This window comes from Protopterus annectens, chromosome 8.part0 (genome assembly GCF_019279795.1).
Source record: "Protopterus annectens isolate FY-2018-M chromosome 8.part0, PAN1.0, whole genome shotgun sequence".
NCBI lineage: Eukaryota > Metazoa > Chordata > Ceratodontiformes > Protopteridae > Protopterus > Protopterus annectens.
The window spans coordinates 841,182,496-841,207,226 of NC_056741.1; the positions used below are offsets into that span (position 1 = coordinate 841,182,496).

Consider the following 24,731-nt stretch of genomic DNA (forward strand, 5'->3'; position numbering starts at 1 on the left):
GGCAAGGCTCAAATTCTAAACCTACCACCCTAGAAAACAAAAATGGGAAGAAACTAAGGGTAATGCTGTTCAATGCCAGAAGTCTAAATCTCAAAATGCACGCACTCGAGGCCCTTCTCAGTATGGAGAAAGTACAGTTTTGTACCTACCATAAATGTAGATGTCCGATAGGCATGCATCTGCAGTCCTTACAAATGGGTTGTCCTGTCGTCAGGCAGCCCTTCGGTCGGCCGGATTCCAAAGTCCGGGTCTGGCCTCGGCTGGTGTCGCACTTCACCCGATGTCATAGCTGCAGTTATTCGGGTATAAAGGCATCAGCCAACGCCATTTTCCTCAGTGTTTCTTGCCCCAGATGCCAGGTGCCCTCTAGGAAGGCTAAATTTGGATAAATGCAAATGGTTCCAAATAGTAGAGAGCAACCAAAAAATAAGCATGTATGTACATATATACAAACAAATACACCATAATAGATTCCCCCAGCTAGCTACAAGATGGGCAAATACCCTAGGAGTACCACAGAGGGGAAGGATGGTGGGTAATCCTGACTGCAGATGCATGCCCATCGGACATCTACATTTATGGTAGGTACAAAACTGTACTATGTCCTTCAAGGATGCATCTGCAGTCCTTACAAATGGGTAGAATACCATAGCCAAACTGGGGGAGGAGGAGAAATAAGATTATGGTGTAGTTAAGATCCCTTGCAAAACAGCAGTGGCAAAACCTGCTCGGGATCTGGAGTATAAAGGTAAATTATAATGCTTGGCAAATGTATGCACGGAGCTCCAAGTAGCAGCCTCTAACATGTCTTTGGTAGCCACTCCTCGTAAAAAAGCTGTGGTAGTGGCTGTAGCCCTTGTAGAGTGAGGCCTGATGTTTCCTGGAGTTTTCTTCCCATGGTAGGAGTAACAAAATCTAATGCAATTTCCTATCCACTTAGAGATTGTCTGTTTTGAAATTGCTTTTCCTTCCATTCCTGTTGCATATGCTACCAGTAGCTGGTCAGTTTTTCTGTTGCTCTTGGTCCTGTCCAGGTAGTAACGTAATTGTCTATGTACATCCAAGGTATGCAACAGTCTTTCTCCCCTGTTCTGTGGGTTGGGGAAGAATGTAGGTAGGTGGATAGCTTGATTTAAAGATACACTGGAGACCACCTTTGGCATAAAAGTAGGATTAGTTCTCATGGACACTATCTTGATGGAAGATCAGGAAGGGCTGTACTGCCATTAATGCCTGTAGCTCAGATACCCTTCTTGCTGAAGTGATTGCAAGCAGGAAAGCAGTTTTCCATGATAAGTATTGTAATTCTACTGCTGCTGCTGGTTCGAAAGGAGGTAGTGTCAATTTTTCTAGCACAAAGTTCAAGTCCCATGGTGGCAATGGTGGCTTCCTAGGTGGTTTTACATTTTTAATTCCTCTCAGAAACTGCCTGAGCAGAGGATGTGAGAAGACTGGATGATCCAAGTTGTATTCTGCTGAAATGGCTGATGCATGAATCTTAATGGAACAATAGGACAGGCCGTTGTGGAAAAGCTCTGCCAAGTATTCCAGGATGTTAGCTATGTTTACCAGTGACACATTCTCTCCTTTTGCTGTACTCCAAATGAGATATCTTTTCCATTTTGCTGAATATTTTTTTCTTGTTGAGGGTCTGCGAGCCTCCAAGATAATGTCTTTAACCCTTTGAGATAAATCTGGGTTATTTGGTCTTATGCAATGTTCCAGGCAGCCAGCTGCAGTGTTTTCAGGTTTGGATGCAGGGTTTTGAAGTTGTTCTGTGTCAACAGCAAGGGAACTAGGGGCAGAGGCCATATTTGTTCCCGAGACATACTCCTCAGTAATGGGTACCAATGTTGCCTTGGCCAGTCTGGAGCTATCAGGATGATCCTTGGACGGTCTTCTTTGATCTTCAATAGCACCTTGTGCATCAAAGGAAGAGGTGGGAATGCGTATGCTGTCAGGTTTTTTCCAACTGAAAGATAGGGAGTCCACTTTCCAAGCAAGTGGGTGGTACGTCCTTGTGCAGAATTTTTTCAGTTGGTGATTGTGTGGGGATGCAAATAAGTCTATTTCTGGTAGTCCCCATTTCCTTGTAATGGTTTTGAAGATGTCCGGATGCAGCATCCATTCGTGGGCATCCGTGGTAGTTCTGCTTAGGATGTCTGCTAGTATATTTTCTTTTCCTGGCACAAAAATTGCTTGTAACTGAATGTTGAAGCTCAGTGCCACATTCCAGAGGTCCATTGCCATCCGGCATAGAGGGTATGAATGTGTGCCTCCCTGTTTGTTGATGTACCACATAACTGTGGTGTTGTCCGTCCTTATCAGCAGTTGACCCTGTCGAAGAAATGGTCTGAATGCCTGAATTGCCAGTTTTACTGCCAGCATTTCCTTTTGATTTATGTGTAGGTGCAGCTGGTCTTGAGTCCATAAGCCTTGTATGCACTTGTCCAGCATGTGTGCCCCCAACCGAGGTCTGAAGCGTCTGTTGTGATGGTCTGGCTTGGTTGAGTGCTGTGGAAGGGCAGTCCCTTGTTTGACAGGCCTGAGCCCACCATTGGAATTCTTGCTTCAGGCATGGAATTATTGGAATTTGGGTTTCTAGGCTGTGCTTGTGCTGAGACCATAAATTCCTTAGGTACCACTGTAACTTTCTCATATGTAGTCTGGCATGTGGAATCAGTATTATGCAGGATGCCATGTAACCGAGAGCTTGCAGGACTTTTCTTGCTGTTAGCTGGTTCTGCTTTGTTAATGCCATGAAGTAGAAAGAGAGTTGCTCCTGTTTTTCTACTGTCAGGAATGCCATTTGTTTTGATGTGTCCAAATCTGCACCCAAGAAGGTTATCCTTTGGGATGGTATCAGCCTTGACTTTTTTATATTGACTGTGTATCCCAGGGCTTGTAGCAGATGAATGACCCTTTGCAAATCTTTTGTTAATTTGTTTTTGTTGTCCTCTTGTAACAGGCAGTCGTCCAGGTAAGGGTAAATTTGAATTCCCTGAAGCCTGCAATGAGCAATTACTGATGCCAGGCATTTCATGAACACTCTGGGCGCAGTAGATAAGCCAAAGGGCAATGCTGAGAATTGACAATGCTCTGATCCTGCAAGAAATCTGAGGTATCCTCTGCAATTTGGTCGTATGGGGACGTGCAGGTATGCCTCCTTGAGATCTAGAGTTACCAGCCAAGACTCCTTGCCCAGCATGGGAAGAAGCTGCTGTAGGGTCAGCATTTTGAATTTTGGAACAATGAGGTATGTGTTTAAAGCGGACAGGTCGTGAATAGGCCTCCATTGGTTTTCTTTTCTTGGTACCAGGAAAAGTCTGGAGTAAAATCCTTGCCCTTGTTCCATAGATGGTACCCTTTCTACAACGCTCATCCTTAGTAAGTGAGATATTTGTTCTAGAGCTTTTGTCTTCTGATTTGGAGGTAGGTTTGGCATTCTTCTCTTCCTTGGTAGAGTATGGAAGTGAAACCTGTAACCTTGGTCTATTGTCTGTAAAATCCATTTGTCTCCTGTGATGTAATGCCAGTTTACTGAAAATAAGGCTAGCTTCCCGCCTAAGGGTGCCTCTAGTTGTTCCCTGGTAGGCGGTGCCAGAGCCAAGTCACTGTGATTGTCCTGTGGAAGTGGTGGTTGTGGCTGGATCTGTGGCTGTACCTCGCTGGTTGTTAGCCTGCCACTGACGTCCCCTGTAGGCACCTCTGGATTGACCCCTGCCTCTTGAGCGCCTATTCCTGCCTCTCGGAGCTCTGGAGGTGTCTGGAAAGGACCAATTCTTGGAAGGCCAGTTCCTGCTAAACCTTGGAGGCTGGACCTGCAAGAAATCCTTGACTGTCTGGACAGATTTTACTTTCTCTTCCACCTTCTTCAGGACCTGCTGTGCAGGGGAGCCAAACAAATTGAGCTTATCCATGGGAGCATCTAGGAGCTTTGATTTAACATGGTCTGGTAAGGACTGTTCTTTTAACCATGCATGTCTTCTGATCACTGTGCCAGTCATGGCTGATCTAAAGGAAGCCTCCAGTGCATCATAGCCGCATCTTAAGGAATGATTACTGACCTGCTGAATGTTATGTACCATTTCCTGTACAGATTTTTTGTCTAATGGTTCATCCGAGGACAGTTTTTTAGTTAACTGGTCTAACATAAATTCCTGATACTGAATCATGTGGAATTGACAGTTCAAGGCCCTAGCTGAAAGAGTAGCAGAAGTGTAAACTTTTTACCCCATCTCTAGGGCCCTAGATTCCCTTTCAGAGGGAGGGTTTTTGGTAGAGGTAGCTGCTACAGCCTTGGGTCCCTGGGAGATAGTTTCGGGATCTGCAAAAGGGGCCTTATACAAATGATAATGTGTGTCCGAACCCTGTAGTACCTATCGGGCTTAGCAGGGGCCGGAGGAAGAGAATCAGGAGCAGTACAAGCATCATTAAAAGCATCATCCACAACAGTAAGTACTGGAGGAATGGCTAAAGGCCTATGCTGCGGCAAATGCAAAAAGGTTCTAAGCCTTTTCCTAGAGTCTGAAAAATCCTGGCCCTGCCATTGAAATTGTTCCCTCATAGCATGCAAGGTTTCCCCAAAAGAAAATTCCTCAGGCGGAGAGGCAGAAGGAATGGACTCTTCTGCATCAGAGTCCTCATAAGGAGAAAAAGGGGCCTCTGGAGGGTTTGAATTATCTGATTCATCAGAGGAGCCATCTGAAGAAACTGGCTCAGGGGGCTCTACTCTAGTCCTCTTCTCTGGAGGTGGGTGAGAGGCCCTGTCTGGATGTGGTTGGGATCCCCGGATCAAAGAAATGAGATCCTCTGCTAGACTAAGCATTTGTGAACTAGAACTGGGCCTGTGAGAGGGGGTCTTAGCAGGCAGAGTTTTGGTAGTTTTTGCTGCTTTAGCCCTGGCAAAGGCCTTAATCGACATGGATGCAGGAGGCCTAGCAGCTCCACGTGCAGGGGTAGAAATATCCAAAGGAATAGTATCTGATAAATCCTGTGAACCTGCAGGAGCAGGTGGGATTTCAGTAGCAGATTCAGCCAAGCTGGATGAGGCCTCGGTAAGTGGCAAGCTTTTGACCGAAGGAAGAACCGTGGACTCTGTTTCAGCCGAAACCGAGACACTCGCGGTTGGCTTAACCGCGGTTTCGGCTGAAACCGCGGACCGCGAGTGTCGGTCCTTTTCCTTGCGGTTTTTAGAAATTTGCGTAGTCGGAGTATCCGACGGCATAATGTAAGCAAAAGCGGAGCCGAAAAACACTTCAGCAAATTCAGACCGACGTCTAAGCGTTCGTCGGTTGAAAGAAGCACAGGCTAGACAAGCTGCTACGTCGTGGTCTGGGCCTAAGCAAGGTAAGCAGTAAGAGTGGAAATCTTTATGAGGTATTTGTTTCCCACAATTTAAACAGTTATTCACTTTTTCTGACATAGGCTGAGGAAAGAAAGAGTCCCCAACGGGGTACTTAGCTTTTTAGAAGTCTTCGGTACTTGTAGAAGTAATCTCTGGTTCTGACCGACCGGCACTTGCGAACAGCTTCTGCTTCGGGCGCCACGCGGCAAGAAAGACTGAGGAAAATGGCGTCGGCTGATGCCTTTATACCCGAATAACTGCAGCTATGACATAGGGTGAAGTGCGACACCAGCCGAGGCCAGACCCGGACTTTGGAATCCGGCCGACCGAAGGGCTGCCTGACGACAGGACAACCCATTTGTAAGGACTGCAGATGCATCCTTGAAGGACATCATAGATGTCTGTGCTGTGACTGAAACCTGATTCAAGGCTCCTGAGAGCACCCCGGCACTATCAGGTTTTACCTCATATCATGCGTTCCGGCCCCAAAACCCGGACCACACCACAAAAGGAGGGGGTGTATCCATATTCATCAAGGATATCCACACCTCTAGGTTGGTGGCAACGCACGAAGCATCAGAAACCATCCAGGTGCAATTAACCATAGGCAAAACTGCTCTACAATTTGTAGCATGCTACAGGCCACCCTCTCAAACTCAGGAACCCCACACAGCCTTCCTGAAGACACTGGAGGGTATAAATGTATCTCCAAACACCATTATATTGGGTGACTTCAACTACCCGAATATAGACTGGGAACATTACTCAAGCCCCAACTTTCTAGCCCAAAGGTTCCTGGAGTTCATAAATTCAAATGCCATGGAACAACTAGTCACCGTTCCCACAAGAGGAGAAAATATACTAGATCTCATCATCTCAAACATGGGGACAAAATGCTCCACACCGGAAGTATATCCCTCATTGGTGAGATCAGATCACAAACTTATCTCACTGGAAATCCACATCCCGCCCCACCCCAAACAAAAAGACCACAGTGAAGAACTTCTCTAAAGCAAACTTCACACTACTCAAGACTGGTGTGGTATCCTTCAAGGCCCCCGAGCCAGTGGAAACCACAATCCAAGCTGCGGAAGCACTTACAAATGCCTTCTACGAACACCTCCAGGACTGCATGGATCAGGCAATCCCTAATAAAACCAAGACTCTTTCCACCAAGGGCAAACGTCCAGTCTGGTGGACCCCAGCCATAAACAAACTTTACAATAAGAGGAGAAAGCTGTTACATGATAGAGCAAGATCCATAAAAGAGAAGACACCCTTGATCATTATTAGTAAAAAAAATACAAGCACTCATAAAATCATCCAAGGCCAACTTTGAGAGAAAAATTGCAATAGATTCAAAAGACAATCATAAGGCCTTCTTCAGCTATGTCAGAAACCTGGGTGGAAACTCCCAGATATGCGCAGAATTAGTCCATCAGGAGAATAATACTCCTGGGGAGAAGCAATCTGAGATGTATAGAGTCCTCTGAGAAAAAAAGGAAGAATCATGCTCTTCCTCCCTAACTTGAGAGGTCATGGGTGGGAGGGGAGAGGCAGATGCAGACCTAGGGCTCAGCAAAGGCAGAGTAGTGAGGACTGAGGCTAAAGGCCTAAGGGCCATAGAGGCCTGCATGAGAGAGGAAGTAAAAGCCTGACAATCTGGTATGGCTTCTGGAGAGGAGGAGGTATACTTGGTTTTTTGTTTCTTTTTGGCTGGGGTGGAGGTAGGAAAGTACAGTTTTGTACCTACCATAAATGTAGATGTTCGAGTGTATAACCTGCTGCAGTCATCACACTAGGGTTATCCTGTCATCAGGTGGTCCCGCAGTCTGCCTGAATTCCAAAGTCTTGGTCCAGCGTCTGTTGCTGTCGCTTCTTCCCTGACGTCAGTGCGCCAGGGGTATATAGGATGCATCCGACACCATTTTCTTCAGTTTTTCTTACCCCAGATGTCAGGTGCCCCCCCAAAATGGTGGTCAGTAAATAGTACCAATCAAAAAAGCTTTGCACAAACAAAACATCCCTCCAGATATAAGCAAATACACCACAAAGGTAGCATCAGATTTAAAGGCATAGATAAGTTGGTCAGAGGGGATGGTGGGAGGGTAACCTGGACTGCAGCAGGGTATACACTCGAACATCTGCATTTATGGTAGGTACAAAACTGTACTATGTTCATCGTGTTACCCTGCTGCAGTCATCACACTTGGGTAGAATCCCAAAGCTAAGGATGGGAGGTGGAGTCATACAGGGTTAGAGGAGGCTACAAGGCCCTGCAGAACTGCAGTGGCGAAGCCAGCTCTAGTCTTGGAGTAAAGTGGTAAGTGATAGTGTTTGGTGAAGGTGTGTACTGAGTTGCAGCTTCCAAAATATCCTTGGGTGGCACCCCCCTGAGGAAGGCTGTAGATGTAGCTGCTGCCCTGGTAGAGTGGGGCCTTATGCTAGCAGGAACTGGTTTTCCATGGTGGGTGTAGCAAAAATGAATGCAATGTCCTATCCATTTGGAAATGGTCTGTTTTGATATAGACTTCCCTCGTGAAGCTGCAGCAAAGGATACAAAGAGCTGGTCAGATTTTCTGAAAACCTTAGTTTTATCCAAGTAGTAATGTAGTTGCCTGTGAATGTTCAAGGAGTGCAGGAGTCTTTCTCCTTTGTTCTGTGGATTTGGAAAGAAGGTGGGTAAATGGATGGTTTGATTTAGAGCCACACTGGATACCACCTTAGGTATCAAGGAGGGGTTAGTTCGTACAGAAAACTCTGTCTTGATGAAAAATGAGGAAAGGCTCTACTGCCATTAGTGCCTGAAGCTCTGAGACTCTTCTGACTGAAGTTATTGCTAGCAGCAGGGCAGTCTTCCATGATATAAACTTTAAGTCAGCCGAGAAAGCTGGTTCAAAAGGTGGCAGCGTAAGTTTTGCCAGTATAAAACTGAGGTCCCAGGTTGGTGTAGGTGCTCTCCTGGGAGGCCTAATGTTTTTGGCCCCTCTGAGAAACTGCCTTAGAAGCGGATGTGAAAATAAGGGAGGATCCGTGTTGTAGTGGGCTGAAATAGCTGAGGCATGGAATTTAATAGATGAAAAAGAAAGTCCTTTGTGTAACATCTCAGTTAAGTACTGTAGAATCTGAGGTATGTGTGGCTGAAGGGTATTTTGGCCTTTAGCTTGGTTCCAGGCACAAAACCTTTTCCATTTGTCCGAGTAGGCCTTCCTGGTACTGGGCCTCCTGGTTTTCAGAACATCCATAACAGCTTGAGGAAGAGGAGCTGGCTGGTTGCTTAGGTGATTTGCCATGCAGCCAAATTTATGGTTTTGAGCTGGCTGTGGAGAATCTGACTGTCTTGCTGTGTGAGCAAATGAGTAATTTGTGGTAAATTCCAAGGTGGGCTCTGGGTCATATTCCTTAGTAGTGGGTATCAGTGCTGGCGTGGCCAGTCTGGAGCTATGAGTATCATTCTGGGTCTCTCCATCCTGACTTTCAGCAGTACCTTTGTGAGAAGGGGCAATGGAGGGAAGGCATATACTGTTAGGTTTTTCCAACTGAATGAGTGCGCGTCCACTTTCCAAGCTTGATGGTGAAACGTCCTTGTACAAAATTTTGTTAGCTGATAGTTTTGGGGGCTGGCAAACAGGTCTATGTCTGGGTGCCCCCATTTTTGAGTTATCATTGCAAATACTTGTGGATCCAATTTCCACTCGTGGGGATCCATGATGTTTCTGCTTAAGTCGTCTGCCAATGTGTTCTTTTTTCCTGGCAGGATTTGAGCTTGTAGCTGAACTTGGTAAGCCAGTGCTGTGTTCCACAAGGTCATTGCTTGCCTGCATAGAGGGTAGGAGTGTGTACCCCCTTGTTTGTTTATGTACCACATTAAAGTGATGTTGTCCGTCCTTATTGTAAGTTGTCCTGGATGTAAGAGGTCCTTGAAGGCTGTCAGGGCATTCTGTACAGCTAGCATTTCTTTTTGATTGATGTGCAGATTCTTCTGATCTGCAGCCAATGTGCCTTGAACGCACCATCCTGCCATGTGTGCCCCCCAGGCATAGTCCGAAGCATCTGTTGTCATAGTTTGCCTGGCTGGGGGCAAGGTGAAAGGCTGACCTTTGTTGAGGTGACATGCCTGCGACCACCATAGAAACTCTTGTTGAAGGCAGGGAATGAGGGCTATCATTGTGTCCAAGCTGTGGCTGTGTTGAGTCCATACGCTTTTTAGGTACCACTGTAATTTCCTCATATGCAGCTTTGCAAATGGTATTAGTAGCATGCAAGATGCCATGAAGCTCAAAGCCTGCAGAATTTTTCTTGCAGGGAGTTGGGTCTTTGTTGCCATTGTTTTGAAGTATTGAGTCAGTTGCAGTTGTTTGTCTGGCGTCAGGTAAGCCATCTGGGCCGTTGTATTCAAGATGGCACCCAGGAATGTCATATTTTGTGAGGGTACTAGTTTTGATTTCTTTTCGTTTACTGTGTACCCTAGGCAACTTAGAAGGGGTTTTACAAAAGCCAGATGTAGGAGGATGTCCTTGCTTTCTGCTTGAATGAGGCAGTTGTCCAAGTATGGGTATATTTGAATTCCTCTGTCTGCAGTATGCAATTTCTGGTGCCAGGCATTTTGTGAAGACCCTGGGCGCAGTGGATAAGCCAAAGGGCAGTGCAGAGAATTGGTAATGGGTTGAACCTGCAATGAAACAGAGGTATCTTCTGCAATTTTGTCTGATAGGGACATGCAGGTATGCCTCCTTGAGGTCCAACGTTACTAGCCATGCTTTCTTGCCCAACATGGGAAGAAGCTGCTGTAGTGTTAGCATCTTGAATTTGGGTACTTGTAAGAAGGTGTTTAGAACTGAAAGGTCCAGAATGGGTCTCCAAGCATTGTCCTTTCTGGGGACTAGAAAGAGCCTTGAGTAAAAACCTTGGCCTTGCTCCCGTGTAGGTACCAGTTGAATGGCTCTCATGTCCACGAGAGCTGTAATTTGTTTTTGTGCCTCTGCCCATTGATTTTGTGGCAGGTTTGGCATTCCTCTTATTGTTGGCAAGGTGTGGAAATGGAATCTGTATCCTTGTGAAATGATGTCTAGGACCCATTTGTCCTTTGTGATGATGCGCCAGTTGTCTGTAAAAAGTGCTAATTTTCCTCCCAAGGGAGTTGCCAAGAGAGTTTTGCTTGGCAGTATGAGATTTAAGTCATTGTGTTTGCCTTCTAGTAGTTTGGGACCTGTCTTCTCCTCCCTTTTGTGTTGCAGCGCCCCATTGTCAAGGTTTGTAATGGGTTTGTGCTTGTCCTCTGCCTCTTGGGCGTCTGTATTTACCCCTCTGTGGTCAGTCAGTAGCTGGAAAGGACCAATTTTTTGTTGGCCAATTTCTGCTGAAGTGAGGGGGCTGAACCTGTAAGAAATCTTTGACCGTCTGCATAGATTTTGCCTTATCGTCCATTTTCTTTAAGACTTATTCTGCTTTAACCCCAAATAAGACATCCTGCTGTAAGGGAGCATCCAGTAACTTTGCTTTAACATGATCAGGCAGAGTTTGTTCCTTTAACCAAGCATGCCTATGTATAACAGACCCAGTAACAGCTGCTCTACAGGAAGCTTCCAAGGAATCAAATCCAGTATGTTTGCCCACCTGTTCAGCTGCATGCAACGGATCCTGTATTTCCTTCATTTCAGACCGTTGAGGGTGTGTGCTCATCTTTGGTTTTATTTGAGACATCAGAAATTGCTGGTATTTAAGCATGTGAAACTGACAATTTAGTGCTCTCATAGCTAGAGTGGCTGAGGTGTAAACCTTCTTACCCCACCTGTCCAGTGCTCTGGAGTCCCTTTCAGAGGGCACCGGATTTTTTGCCATAGAAGCCTTGGCCCCTTTGGGACCCTGGGAGATGGTCTCTGGGTCAGCAACAGGGCTTTTGTAAAGGAATTTGTGGGAGTCAGGCACTCTATAATATCTACCTGGTTTGGCTGGAGCAGGAGGCTGTAAATCTGGATTTAAACTAGATTCTAAGTAAACATCATCCACAATGTCTAAAACTGGGGGGATAGCAAGTGGTCTGTGCTGGGGGAGTAAAAGAAACTCTCTGAGCCTTTTCTTTGAGTCGGAGTAGTCCTGACCTTCCCAGTGGAAATGTTCCCTCATGGTATGTAAGGTTTCCCCAAAGGAATAGTCTTCAGGGGGAGAAGCTGAGGGAATGGAATCCTCAGCATCAGAATCTTCATAAGGGGGAAAGGAGTAATCTTGCTCCTCAGAGGAGCCTGAGGAAATGGATACTTGATCAGAGGAGGCATAATCTTCCTCTTGTATAGGCCTTTTGTTGGGTGGGGGCTGGGAACCCCTGATTAAAGAAATCAAGTCTTCAGCCATTTTAAGCATCTGCTTCTTAGGCATGGGGCCTTGAGCTGGAGACTGAAGTGCAGTCTTTTTTGTTTAAGAGGAGTCTTAAGCTGGGGATACTGTTTTATGGTGAACGTCGTTGGTCTGAAGACGCCTTCAGAAACCAAAGGCGTTTCGGCAGCACCGGCTTCTCGTTCTGCAATGTCGTCGGTAGGGCCTAAAGGAAATGGCTGCGTCAGCCTAGAACTCTCCGCCAGAGAATCCTAAGCGGTCTGGGGTTCCAATTCTGCGGCAGCCAGGGGCTGCATAGGCGCCTCACTGAAAACCGGTGAACCGGCGACCGGCCCAACCGAGGCCTCGGAGTCTGGCTTGGATCTAGGCTGCCTGTCCTTATCATTGTGTTTTTTGTGCACGCCGGTAGTCGGTTGCTCCGACGGCATAGTGTAATTAAATTTTCTACTGAAGTAGTATCGTGCGAAATCAAATCGTCGTTTTAAAGTTCGCTTATTGAACCTAGCACAAAAGCGACAGCCAGTGACGTCGTGGTCTGGGCCTAGGCAAGGTATACAATAAGAATGAAAATCCTTATGAGGTATTTGCTTCCCACAAGAAATACAATTGTTAACTTTTTCTGACATCGGTCTGAGGCAAGAAAAGTTTTCCCAACGGGGTACTTAGCTTTATTGAAGACTTCGGATCTGAAATTCGACTTCGAAAATCTCAGGAGTCGGCCGACCGGCACTTGTGAACTGCTTCTGCTTCAGGCACCGCACGGCAAGAAAGACTGAAGAAAATGACGTCGGAAGCATCCTACATACCCCTGGTGCACTGACGTCAGGGAAGAAGCGACAGCAACCGACGCCAGACCAAGACTTTGGAATTCAGGCCGACTGCGGGACCGCCTGACGACAGGATAACCCTAGTGTGATGACTGCAGCAGGGTAACACGATGAACATCTGGCCTGGCATCAGGTTTTGAAGTCAACATTTCCAAAGTCTAGATCCCGGTCAGAGGTACCACAAACTGGTTCCCCCTCGACATTGACGGTAGTCGGTGTCTGGGCAAGCTCTGAGGATGTGACTTATCGGCTGTGCAACGATTTCCTCAAAGAAAGTCAACGGATCCGCCGAGCGCTCAACTCCTAGATTGGCAGTTGGTGGGGTGTCGAGAAGCAGAGTGGCAGGCAATGAAGGCCTAGGAATTTTGGCCTTCTTTCATGGAGGTTCGGATGCGTGGATCCATTCTGAGGGCTAACTGGTTAAGGTGCTGGTTTTCTAGGTAGAGATTTAAAGCAGCCAGACGGCTACGTAGGGTCTTCGGCACAAATGACTGACAAACTGAACAGGAGAAATAGTCATGTTCCCAGCCTTAGCAAAAAACACACCTATCATGGGCATCTTTATGGGGTATCTGGCGCCCGCACGGGCACTTTCCCTTTTTACCTGACATCAGCTAAAGTTTACAACAACCAAGCCTAAGCAATAACAATCGGTAAAACAAAAAAAAATTGAAACCCAACAGGTTACGTAGCTTTACTGATGCAACATCTGTGAAGGAGCGATCATACGATGCGTAGGTCGTCTGCGGCTGAAATGTTCTGAGGATTGTGCGTGCGGATGACACATTTAAGACCCCTGGTTTATGGCCTTATGTTTGACATCCCACGCACGCTGCAACAGCCAAGCTGAAGCTTTTGTATAGGAGCCGACGTACCAGTTGTCTGAGGGCAGGAAATCCCGCAACTAGAATACTACAACATAGGAATAGAAGGACATCAAGAAAAAAATAAAATAAATTGAAAAACAAATCCTAACACCCACAGCTATAATTTGTCTGAACAGTGGTACTTGTTATGAAACTTCATATATATATATATATATATATATATATATATAGATATATATATATATATATAAAAATTTACCTTAACGATCTATGTAGGAGTGCAGGCCCCCATGCACCCCCCCCCCCCCCACTTAAATATACCAAATCCGAGACTGCACTTAATTGCAGAAAAGGGAAATTTTCCCATTCTGCACATACGGAGCCATTGCCTTTCACCTTCGAACTTTTCAAAGTTGGATCATATGATGTCAACCATATGACATTCAGACTCCGAAACGTTTGGCAATTTAATAGGGACCCAAACAAGACTATACAAAGGAGCCTATAGGGCAAACAAAAAGGCTCTACCTGGAACTATGAGAAATTTCTATACATAGTAATATAACCAACATTAAGTAAACACCTCTACCAAACTACACAACCATAAAACCCCAAAACTAAGGCTAGAGAGGAGGAGGATGGGTTCGGAATACTGCAATAAGGAAGAGGAGGACATCTATGGTTATGGCAAGATTTTACACAACTATTCTATGTCCTTCTATTTTCATGTTGCAGTATTCATTTCAGTAGGGAGAATACCAAAGCAATTAGGTAATCCCTTGGGTGGTTGGTGCAGGAGAAGAGTCAAGGAGACACTGGAGAATAGATCTAGCAAAGCCAGCTATAGATCTGGATATTAAATCCAGTTTGTAATTCTTGGTGAAGGTGTGAACAGACCACCAGCTAGCTGCCTCTAGAATGTTGACATGGTCCAAGCCTTTGAAAAAGGCTGCAGAAGAAGCTGCAGCCCTAGTGAAATGGAGCCTTTACTTTCGAGGCTAAAGGCTTGCCATGAAGTCATGACAAAAGGAGACGGCCTTTGAGACCCATGAAGCAATGGCTTGTTTAGAGACTGCTCTGCCTAGGGCTCTAGGGTGAAAGGAGACAAATAGCTGGTCTGATTCTCTAATGGACTTGGTTTTATCTAGGTAGAATCTGAGCTGTGCACATCCAAGGAATGAATTTTCCTTCCTGAGGAATTCTGAGGTTGTGGAAAGAAAACAGGCATGTTAATACACTGTTTCAAGGAAAGCTCATTCACTACTTTAGGCATGAGGGATTAGTCCTCAAAGAGACTGTCTTTGTAGAAAATTAGGTAAGGCAGAATGGCCATGAGGGCTTGGATTTCTGAGACCCTCCTGGCAGAAGTCAAAGCTGCTAGCAGAATCGTTTTCCAAGTGCAAACCTTAAGGGAAGCTGAAAAGGCTGGCTCGAAGGGAGACTGTCAATTTTTCTAGTTGAAAATTAAGGTCCCATGAAGGTAGAACTGGTTTCCTACGAGGTCTAAGATAGAGAACCCCTCTAAGGAACAGTTTAACCTCTAACCTGGATGCTAAAAGGGGAAGCATAGGCAGAAACAGCAGACAAATGTACTTTTACAGAAAAGTATGATAATCCAGAATGCAGGAGCTCACACAAATAAGCAAGGACCACAGGCACTGGGACTGCCAAAGGGTCCTGTATTTTCTTAGAACACCACCTGGAAAAACGTTTCCACTTTGCAAAGTAATTTTTTCTGGTGATAGGTTTCCTGGTCTCCTGCAGGGTCTCCTGCAGGACTTTGAGTACGTCCTCTGAGTTGTTTTCTTTCGGCTTTTCCCAGCTAGGGGTTGCCACAGCAGAAGTACGTCCTCTGAGTATTGGTGGTGAAAAGGGATCAAAAGTTTATCAACCACAGGTCAAGTTCAGTTTGTGAAGCTGTGGGTGTATCAGAGATCCCGTCTTGTGAGAGTAGATCGAATCTTTGAGGTAATTTGTGGTGATTGCCCCTGGCCAGCTGAAATAAAAGAGGGAACCAAGGCTGTCTTGGCCAAAAGGGGGTCACCAGTAGAATTTTTGGTCTGTCTTTCTGAATCTTTAGTAAGACTTTCTGAATTAGAGATATTGGGGGGGAAGGTATACAGGTACATCTTTCCCCAATAGAAGGAGAAGGCATCCACTTTCCATGCTTGTGGATGGGTTAGCCTTGTGAGGAAGAAGAGTACTTGTCTGTTCTGGGAGGAGCAAACAAATTTGCTTTTGGAATGCCCCAGTTGTCTACAATGTCCAGAAACACCTCCCTGTGTAACTGTGTAACATCCATTCGTGATAAGGTGCCATGTTTCTGCTTAGAGTGTCTGATAATACATTTTCTGAGGTTGGAATATGAACAGTCAGTAGGTGAAGTAACAGAGAACTAGTGAGATTCCAAATCTGAATTGTTAGAGAGCATAGATGGTAGGATTTTGTCCCCCCTGCTTGCTGACATACCATAGCACAGTCGTGTTGTCTGTGATGACTCTTAGCGTGCCTGGTAGCAGAAGCTGCTGAAAGGTCTGTAGAGCCAGGAGTAAGGCTCTCATTTCTTTTATGTTGATGTGATCCTGTAGTCCTGTTCGAGGACCACGTGCCTTGTGCTGGCTGGAGGGGAGATGCAGCATAGCTCCCCAACCCAGGTTTGAGGCGTCTGTGTAGCTACTGTGGAGTAGGAATTTGCAAGGGGATTCCCTGATTCAGTTGAATTTGTGAGATCTACCAGCCTAGTTCCTTTTTCAGACATGGCAGAAGAGGAATGGTTGAATCTAGGGACTGAAGGTGTTGGCACCACAGATTTTTCAGACACCAATGAAATTTCCTCATGTGAAGTTTGGCCAGTGGAAATATAGGGATCAGAGAAGCCATATGCCATAGGAGCTTCAGGGACTGTCTAGCTGTCAAGGATAAGAGGAGGAATAGCAGGTACTGAAGCAAGTGGTCTATCTTTTGTTGGAGTATGAAGGCAGTCATTAGAACTGTCTGTATCATGCAACCCAGAAAGGTTATGTCCTGGGTGGGGGTGAGCTGATATTTTTGCAAATTTAGAGTGAATCCGCAACTGTGGTGGTGGTGCTGCGGCAGCGTTGTTGCCTCACAGACGTTGCCCGTTCGATTCTCAGAGCATCTTCTGTGTGGCGACATGCAAGAATGGGTGTTCCTTCATTGAAGGTTGTGCGTTAGGCCCGGCAAGCCAGCAAGTAAAAATCTACTGCCAATCAATAGCGGACCGGAGTTCCGCTGTGGCGACCCCTAACCGGGAAAAGCCGAAAGACACAAACAAAAGAGTGAATCCGCAAGTTTCCAGGATGCTGGAGACCAGATGCAGATGTGTTAATGAGTGAGGGTCCTTGTGAAGAATGAGGAGATTTGTCTAGATATGGATAAATATGAACTCCCAACAGCTTGCAGTGAGCTATCAGTGGAGCTAAACATTTTGTAAAGACCCTGGGTGCAGTAGAAAGACCAAAAGGGAAGGCAGAAAATTGAAAATGAGAGGAGCCTATTGAAAAACGTAGGAATTTTCTGCATGAAAGGTGAATGGGAATATGCAGATAAGCATCTTTCAAATCCACTGAGACCATGTAAGCCTGAGGTGGGACAAGAGACAGTAATGTATGTAGAGATAGTATCTTGAAGGTGGGTACCTTGAGGAACAGATTGAAGTAGGACAGGTCTAAGATTGGTCCTCCAGGGACCATCCTTTCTTGGAACCAGAAACATTCTGGAGTAGAAACCCTTGCCCCTGTGCTCTGGGGGAACTGGCTGAATAGTGCCTTGAATTAAAAGTTGTCTTGAGATGGGGGTGAAGAGTTGAATTTGAGTTTTTGGTGGTTGTGGTAAACCTTGGAAAGGTGGGAGAGCCCACCAAGCTATGAAATATCCATTCTGGATGATGGATAACACCCACTGGTCGGTGGTGATCTTCTGCCAGGAGGGGAGGGATACAGTGAGGCATAGGGACAGGGTGGCATGACAAGGCAGCTGAGTCAGAAAGGGGGTGCTCTGTCTTGACCAGGTTGCCTACGAAAGGAAGGAGTGGAGGCTACAGATGTCCTAGGGGTAGTAGCTTGTCTGGAGTGTCTCCTTCCCCTAGACTGAGTAGTAGGAGGACTAGACAGTCTCCTAACAAAAGTCTTTTGAGGGTAGTTTCTATGGTATCTAGGAAAAGGTGAAACAAGATGATGTTTTAAATTCCCCGAGTTCCTTACTTTTCTCCTGTAAAGATTTAAAAAGCTCAGCAGAAGCAGCCCCAAATAATGCAGATTTATATAGGGAGCGTCTAACAGCTTAGCCTGAAAATCAAGAGGTAAAGGCTGTAATCTAAGCTATGAATACCTACGAAGGACAGAACCAAATGCAGCAGACTTAGAAGAAGCCTCCAGAGCATCAAAACTACACTTGATTGAGTTAGTTGAGAAGCTGTTGAAAGCAGATTCGTGAGTTGAGTCTTGGTAGAGAAGTCAGTAAGATCAGACACCAATGAGGAGGCCTTGGCTAGAGTGTCTAGTACAAATCATGCCATGCGAGTCTGACAATTTAATGCCCATATGGAGAGGGTAGACTATGTATAAATCTTTTTACCCTGTCTATCCATAAATCTGCTCTCTCTATCTGTAGGGAACAGAGACGTAAAAGGTAGCTGCCTGGATGATTTGTCTGCATAAATTGCTACAACAGCAGGTCTGCTGGAGGGTTTCTTAAGAGAAACTGAGATTAAGGGAGAACTTTATAAAACCTATCAGGTCTCTTGGAAATGGGTTGAGACTCAGGAGCCTGGGACGCTGCCTGGAAGGCATACAGAAAGGCTGGTTGCACAGGAGGGACACCAGAGGGGGAAGGCTAGTCCATCTACAACAGTTCAAAATACCTTCTTTTAGTGTCAGAAATTTCTGAAACATCTCACTGGAAATGTCTCATTAAATTGATAGTGCCCCCAAAAGATAATTCTTCACCAGGGGAATCAGGTGTCAAGAAATCCTCCTATTGGGTAACAAAATCCTTAGGAGATTCAGTTTGAGATGAATAAGAAAGGGATTCATCAGATGAGGAGGTGTCCTCTTCAGATTCAACCAAACAGGGGCCAGAGACTGGAGGTTGAGGCTGTTGAAAAGCCTGGAAGGCCTTGAACAAGTTTTGGGAGAAAACTTCCCAGTCAGTAGAACACGGAGTAGGAGTGCTTAAGCTTCTGATTTCTCTTGAGAGGGTATAGAGATTTAGCAGACCGCATGGCCAACGTCAGAGTGGTAGAAAGGGGAGCAGAAGGCCTATCAGAATCAGGAAGCCATGGTTCCCTCTCGCCATCAGGCCCTGATGGCTCACAAACCTCAGCGGATGTACTGAGGATTTCTGCCGAACTGGCGTCCAGCAAGGTTCCCGGCTTGGAAGGTAAATCTGAGGAGTCTCCAGGCTCTCCACTCGCCTCAAAAGACTCGGCAGATGTTTGAAGTGCAGAAAGCTTTTCAGGCCTAGCTCTCTTGGCCTTCTTTTTAGGAGGCTCATCTGACGGACCTCCCACATCCTCCATACCTAAGGCCAGGCATCGGAGCCTCTGATTTTCTAAATATATTTTCAAGGAAGCTAAACGACTTCTAAGGATCTCGGGGACAAACGAATGGCAAATTACACAGTTCATGTAATCGTGCTCTTCCCCTAAGCAAAAAACACAGCTGAGTGCTCCTCCAGGCATCTTCTGCAGATAACTCCTACTGCTCCTCTAGGTGTCAATATTGATTGTTTATATTTGCATTAATAATTCCAAAACCATGTTACTTACAAGGTACCAGGATATTTTGCCTTGAAGCATATGTGATGGCAAACACAACTGTATTGATATTTGACCTCTCTCAATGAGTATTTTCTAGAACTGTAAGGGGATAACTTCATTTTTTTAAAGGTTTAAGCCACGCCCACTGGGAGTTAAAGGCACACACTCAACAGAGCTGTACCGGAGGGAATGGCCTCAGTAACCTCTGTCAATTAAAGGCTTATGAGACAGAGTTTGCTGCAACCATGCACACACGGGAGGGCGCATGCACACACAAAAACATATACTACATGTACACTGTATGCACATATATCAATTTATATTACTATGCACTCCTCCCTCACTGGGGTCCTTTCATAATTTAAACTGTAGGCAGACACACAGACAAGGAACAATACATGGGGATACTGAGGAGTAGTTTACTATCAACAACAGTAAGTTTACAATAATTTCAAGAGACTCCTATTTCACACGGAAGCTGCAGTGTGACAACTATGGTTATTTATGAAAACCTAGACTACATTTTCATATAAAAATAACATCTTTTATATGTTTGCCAGGTGAGGACGGATGGGTTGGTCCAAGAAGCCTTTTCAGCCATGATCCAGACTCAAGGCAAAATTGAAGCAAATGTATAATTCATAGGGCACACACAGGCGTGTCCTGTAAGTGTATACATCTGCTCCAATTTTGCCATATATACAAATATTATAAACTATACTGTAGTATTACAGCCAAATTTTTTATGAAGTGATGCTGTCTTACCATTTAAGCAGACAAGAAGTGTACAAGTTGATAAAAGCTGCCCCCTGAACAGGGATGCCAGCTTACAGCAATAATGCTAGCTAGAATACTGCCTCTCACCAAACCACAATACAAAAAGCTCTGTTGCTACACAAAGCCACTTAAATGCAACACTGAACATTTAGACACATGAATACTCTAGCCTCAGATATTGGTACCTTCAGCAGTGTCTCCAAAACCGAACCTTCATCTTTCCTTACAAGACGATTAACAGTCAGACATGATATTCAGCTTAAAAAGTGTACTGCAGTTAATGACATACACAGGTGCTAAAAAAGGAAAATCCATAACTTTACCCGCTGACGTATTGAAGGCCTTGGGTATGCTTCTGTATATGTTATGGTTTCTTCATACCATTCTGTGTGATCAGAACTATTGTGATCTGAGCCTTGAAAAAAAAAGAAAAATCAGTGTGTAGTGCAAAAAAGTAACTTGTATGATGTAAAAAGATCAAACAGCCCTTTTAAAATAATACTACTTTGAAATACTCACTGTAACAGCAGATCTTTCAGAGAGTCTTGAAGCATCCCTGGTGCTGACTTACAGCTTTTGGATTTATTTTCCCATACTCTAGCTACAGCACCCCAACATTACTTATTGTAGAAAAGTCAAAGCTGTAGCAAAAAGCTAGATGACTGAATTTTGACCACTCCCTCAAAAGGTTTTGCATGCATCTATGGGTCAAGACAAATAATGTTTTGCCCGTTAACCACGTTTTGCAAACAAGATGAACTGTGAACTCTTATTAAGTACCTTAAGCGCCATAACAGGAAAAAAGGATTTCCTTCCAGATTCCCAATTTTTTGATAAAAATTGGTAAGAGGTGGTACTGGCTACCTTATGAATAAAGCACAAACTTCTTTTTAATATGATGCATCGTATTAGGAGACACACAGAGACCCTAAAGCAAAAAGCATCTGGGCATTTAAATTTTATGTGCCGATGTGATTACCAGTGAAAATATATATATTTTTTTCCATTCCAGCCTACCAATGAATTCAGGTTACCAGCCAACCCTTATTGCTTTATCCTCCTCAGCTCCTCGTGCAAAATGTTTTAACATTCTATGACCCTACTGGGAGAGTCCACCTTATGATGGAAGCCCATGTGTTCAGATAAAGTATGGATTGCCACGACACCAGAAAGCAAGGGGGAGGAGATGGAGGTGTCATATTTGCTAGCCTGGCTTATAGATTTTGCAAATAGCCTAGCCCCTCCCCCTTACATGCTCAGAATGTGCCTACAGCAAAACTGTTCCAGAGCCCTGCAAGCAGCAGTCCCTGCACACATGGCAACATAACCTTTGTCTGACCACCATCTTCACCAAGCATAACAATTGCGGGTCTCCACTGGGAACTGAAGCTCTACTTACCACCCTGAGCACACACCGCTAACTTTCAACAGAGACAGGTAAGCAGGCAAAACCAAAAGTTATGTACTCACCATAATGATGGATCTGTGTTGTCCATTTTCATTCTTCCCCAACTGATGGGTCTCAGATCAGACTTCAGATCTGGTTCGCACGCATTTACTAATTTCATGGATCTAACTGTATAGCTCCTCCCTTACCCATAATGCCCCACCAACCTAACAAACCTCAGATTGCATTTGCTGCCACCAGAAACAATAGTTTATTCTATACAGAATCACTTGAGAAAAAACTGGAGCTCAAACAAGGAATGATGGGTTCCAAAGAAAAATCCTTTAGGTGCCATCCAGGAAGAAGGAGGAGGGGGTTAGGAGTATGGGAAGTTGAGCCAGAATGAAAATGGACAGCACAGATCCATAGTTATGGACAGTACATAACTTCCATCATTGCTGTTGCCATTTTCATTCATTCCTCAACTGATGGGACAGTCACCAGCTAGATGAACCTTATGTGATCCTCATGGAAGGATATTTTGGAGAACTATACAGCCAAAGGTAGCTCTCTCCCTAGAAATTAAATCCAATTTGTAATGAGCAATAAAGATAAGAGCAGTAGACAAAGTGGCAACTGCACAAATATCATCTATCAATGCTCTTGACCAAAAAGCAGAAGAGGTCACCACAAACCTCGTTGAATATGCTCTTGGTGACTTAGTCAGAAACAAACCTCTCTGCCTCTAGACAAAGGATTCGCAAATCAACCATTTGGCTAGTCACTTTGGAAATTGCCATGCCAAAGTTCTTATGAGAAAAGGAGACAAACAATTGGTCAGATTTTCTGAAATCTTTGGTTTGATTAAGATAAAAACAAAGCTGCCTACATACGTCCAAAAGATGCAGTATGCATTCACTTTTACTGGAAAATTTGGGGAAGAAAACTGGAAAGTTAATGGCCTGATTAAATTTAAACTCAGAAGCCACCTTAGGTAAAAAGGATAGGTTGGTATGTGAAGACACCTATCCTTATGAAAGATTAAGGTAAGAAGGCTTTGATGAAAGGGCCTGGAGCTCAGAAACTTGTCTAGCTGACATAATTACTACTAGAAAAAAGGTCTTCCAGGACAAAATTTTTAGATCTGATTTGGCGAAAGGTTCAAATGGACTTTGGGTCAAAATTTGAAGTAAGATGAGTCCCAAGGAGGAGTAGGGTCTTTAAGTGCCTAAGTAAAAAGATGCCTTTCAGAAAGGTTTTGCAAACCTTAGAAGCCAAATAAGTGGAATTTTTGCCAGACTGAAAATTAGAAATGGTGACCAGCTGAACTTTGATAGTACAGAAACTAGCCTTCTCTTTGAAAATGGATGCTAAAAAATCTAGGACAGTGGACACTGGAGCAAAAAAAAGGATCTAAATCTCTCTGGAAGGCCCAAATAGAAAAAACTTTTTGAGAGGACAAGAGGATATGTTGGACCATGGAGGACAGCCTGTTTTGTTGAGCCATCACTAGAACTAGAGAAACCATGCAGTTAACTTGAGGCCTGTCATGAGCGACAGCGAGCTACCCCCATCAGATGACAGGTCATCTGGACTGGGGTCCAGTATCCATGGCGGATACAGAGAATGAGGCCACAGAAAGGGAAAACAGATTTCACATGGCCAAAACGGTGTAACAAGCATAGTTGTGCTTTTCAACTGGTAGACTTTCTTTAAAAACCTGGGGAGTACAGGTAATGGCGGATAAGCATAGAGGAGACCGGGGGACTAGCTGTGAACTGGAGCATCTCTCAGTGACTCCCCCGGAGGGGGGATCAGGGCGAAGAACCTGTTGCACTTGTTGATGGGGGGGGGGGGGGCAAAGAGAATGCTACATGACTGGCCTCAACAACAGAACATTCTGCCAATTTTGACACTGACAGAGCATCTTGAAAGGCCTGCAACGTTAGGATGACGGCTCTCATCCCTAGGACACAGATATGCGAATTGGCCTCTTAATGGGACAACATACCTTGGACTGTCCTTCCTGAGAAATGACCCCACCCCAGATGGGAGGCATCCATGGTCACTGCGGCCACTGGGAGAGGTAAAATAAAACTAAGGCCCTGAGAAAATTTCATTTGAACGGATACACCAAAAAAGGCGTTCCTTGCAAACTTGTGTAATCGTGAATGGAATGTATAAGGGCTGCTGAAGAACAGACCACTGAACTGACAGGGTTCAGTGTAGAATCTGCATACGATATCTGGCCAGTGGAACTAGGGTTTATCATTGCTGCCATAGAACCTAATGCTTGCAAGACTAGTTGTGCTGGAGGAGAGGAATGTGCAATCACTTTCTTTACCTGGGATTTATGTGTTGGTATTCTTGTTTAGGGGAAAAGCTATCAGATTGAGTATGTCTAGACCAGCACCTATGCACTCCAGGTTCTGTGTAGGGTTGAGTTGTGACTTGCTGTAGCTGACCGAGATGCCCAGATGGTTACACAATTGGAGCACCCAATCTCTTGCTTGTAGAAGTAGATGCCTGGTTGAAGCAGTTAGGAGCCAGTCGTCCAGGTATAGAAACACTATGAATTGTAGCAGTCTTAGGTGAGCTGATACCACCATCATGCATTTGGTAAGCATCCTGGGTGGTATGGTGAACTGATAAGGACAGTCTCCCAGCCAGAAGCGAATATATCTTCTGGAGCCCCTGTTCATTTTGATGTGATAGTACACATCCTGAAGATCTATCAAGCACATCCAATCGCCCCTTTGCAATGGGGCAAAAATAGACTGAACTGTGACCATCCAGAACTTTGAATATTTTACATACTGATTTAAATTGTTGAGATCCAGAATGGGTCTCAAGTCCCCCGTCTTTTCTGGCGCTAAACGGAATCTTGAATACATTCCGGACCCTGTCTGGTCAGACTTGGATGATTAATTTCTAGCAGCTTTCTGATTTCCAAAGTTACTGCCCACCTTCTGACTGGGTGGAACACTGGGGATCTTCCTAATTATTATGAGGGATTTTGGGGAAATGGAATGAAATAACCACTGGATATGAACCTCTGCACCCAAGTATCTGATGTAATGGACACCCAGGCTTCTACGTGCAGAGACCAGTACCCCCCCCCCCCCCAACTGTCTCCAGAGAAAATCAGACAGGCAAACTTTCAGGAGCACTGACAGAGTTAGTCTGAGAAGGAATCTCTAAAACCCTGGTTCTGTGGATCACCTCTGCAAAGGACAGCATTTTCTGTTAAGAGTTCCCTGCTCTGTCTGTGGGAGAATCATCTCCTCGTGACTCTTGCAAAGGACCTCAGGACTTACAAAAAAATAAGTTATGTCTTACCATAACGTTCCATCTGTATTGTTGAATTGGGAATTGGCTTCACAGTACCCTGTTCCTTCCATGAGTGGCATAACGCAAGCTATATTAGCTCATCAGCCAAGACGTAGCCTGACTT

The 24,731-nt window shown here is 45.0% G+C and overlaps 1 protein-coding gene across 3 annotated transcripts in view; it reads right to left on the reverse strand.

Moving 5' to 3' along the window:
* EMD (emerin) overlaps window positions 1-24,731 on the reverse strand; it is a 1,082,425-nt gene that overhangs the window by 617,124 nt on the left and 440,570 nt on the right. For all 3 annotated transcript variants that reach the window (XM_044080328.1, XM_044080330.1, XM_044080331.1), the window contains exon 4: window positions 20,214-20,305. In XM_044080328.1, the coding sequence (XP_043936263.1) occupies window positions 20,214-20,305 (92 nt within the window). The remainder of the gene's footprint in view (window positions 1-20,213; window positions 20,306-24,731) is intronic.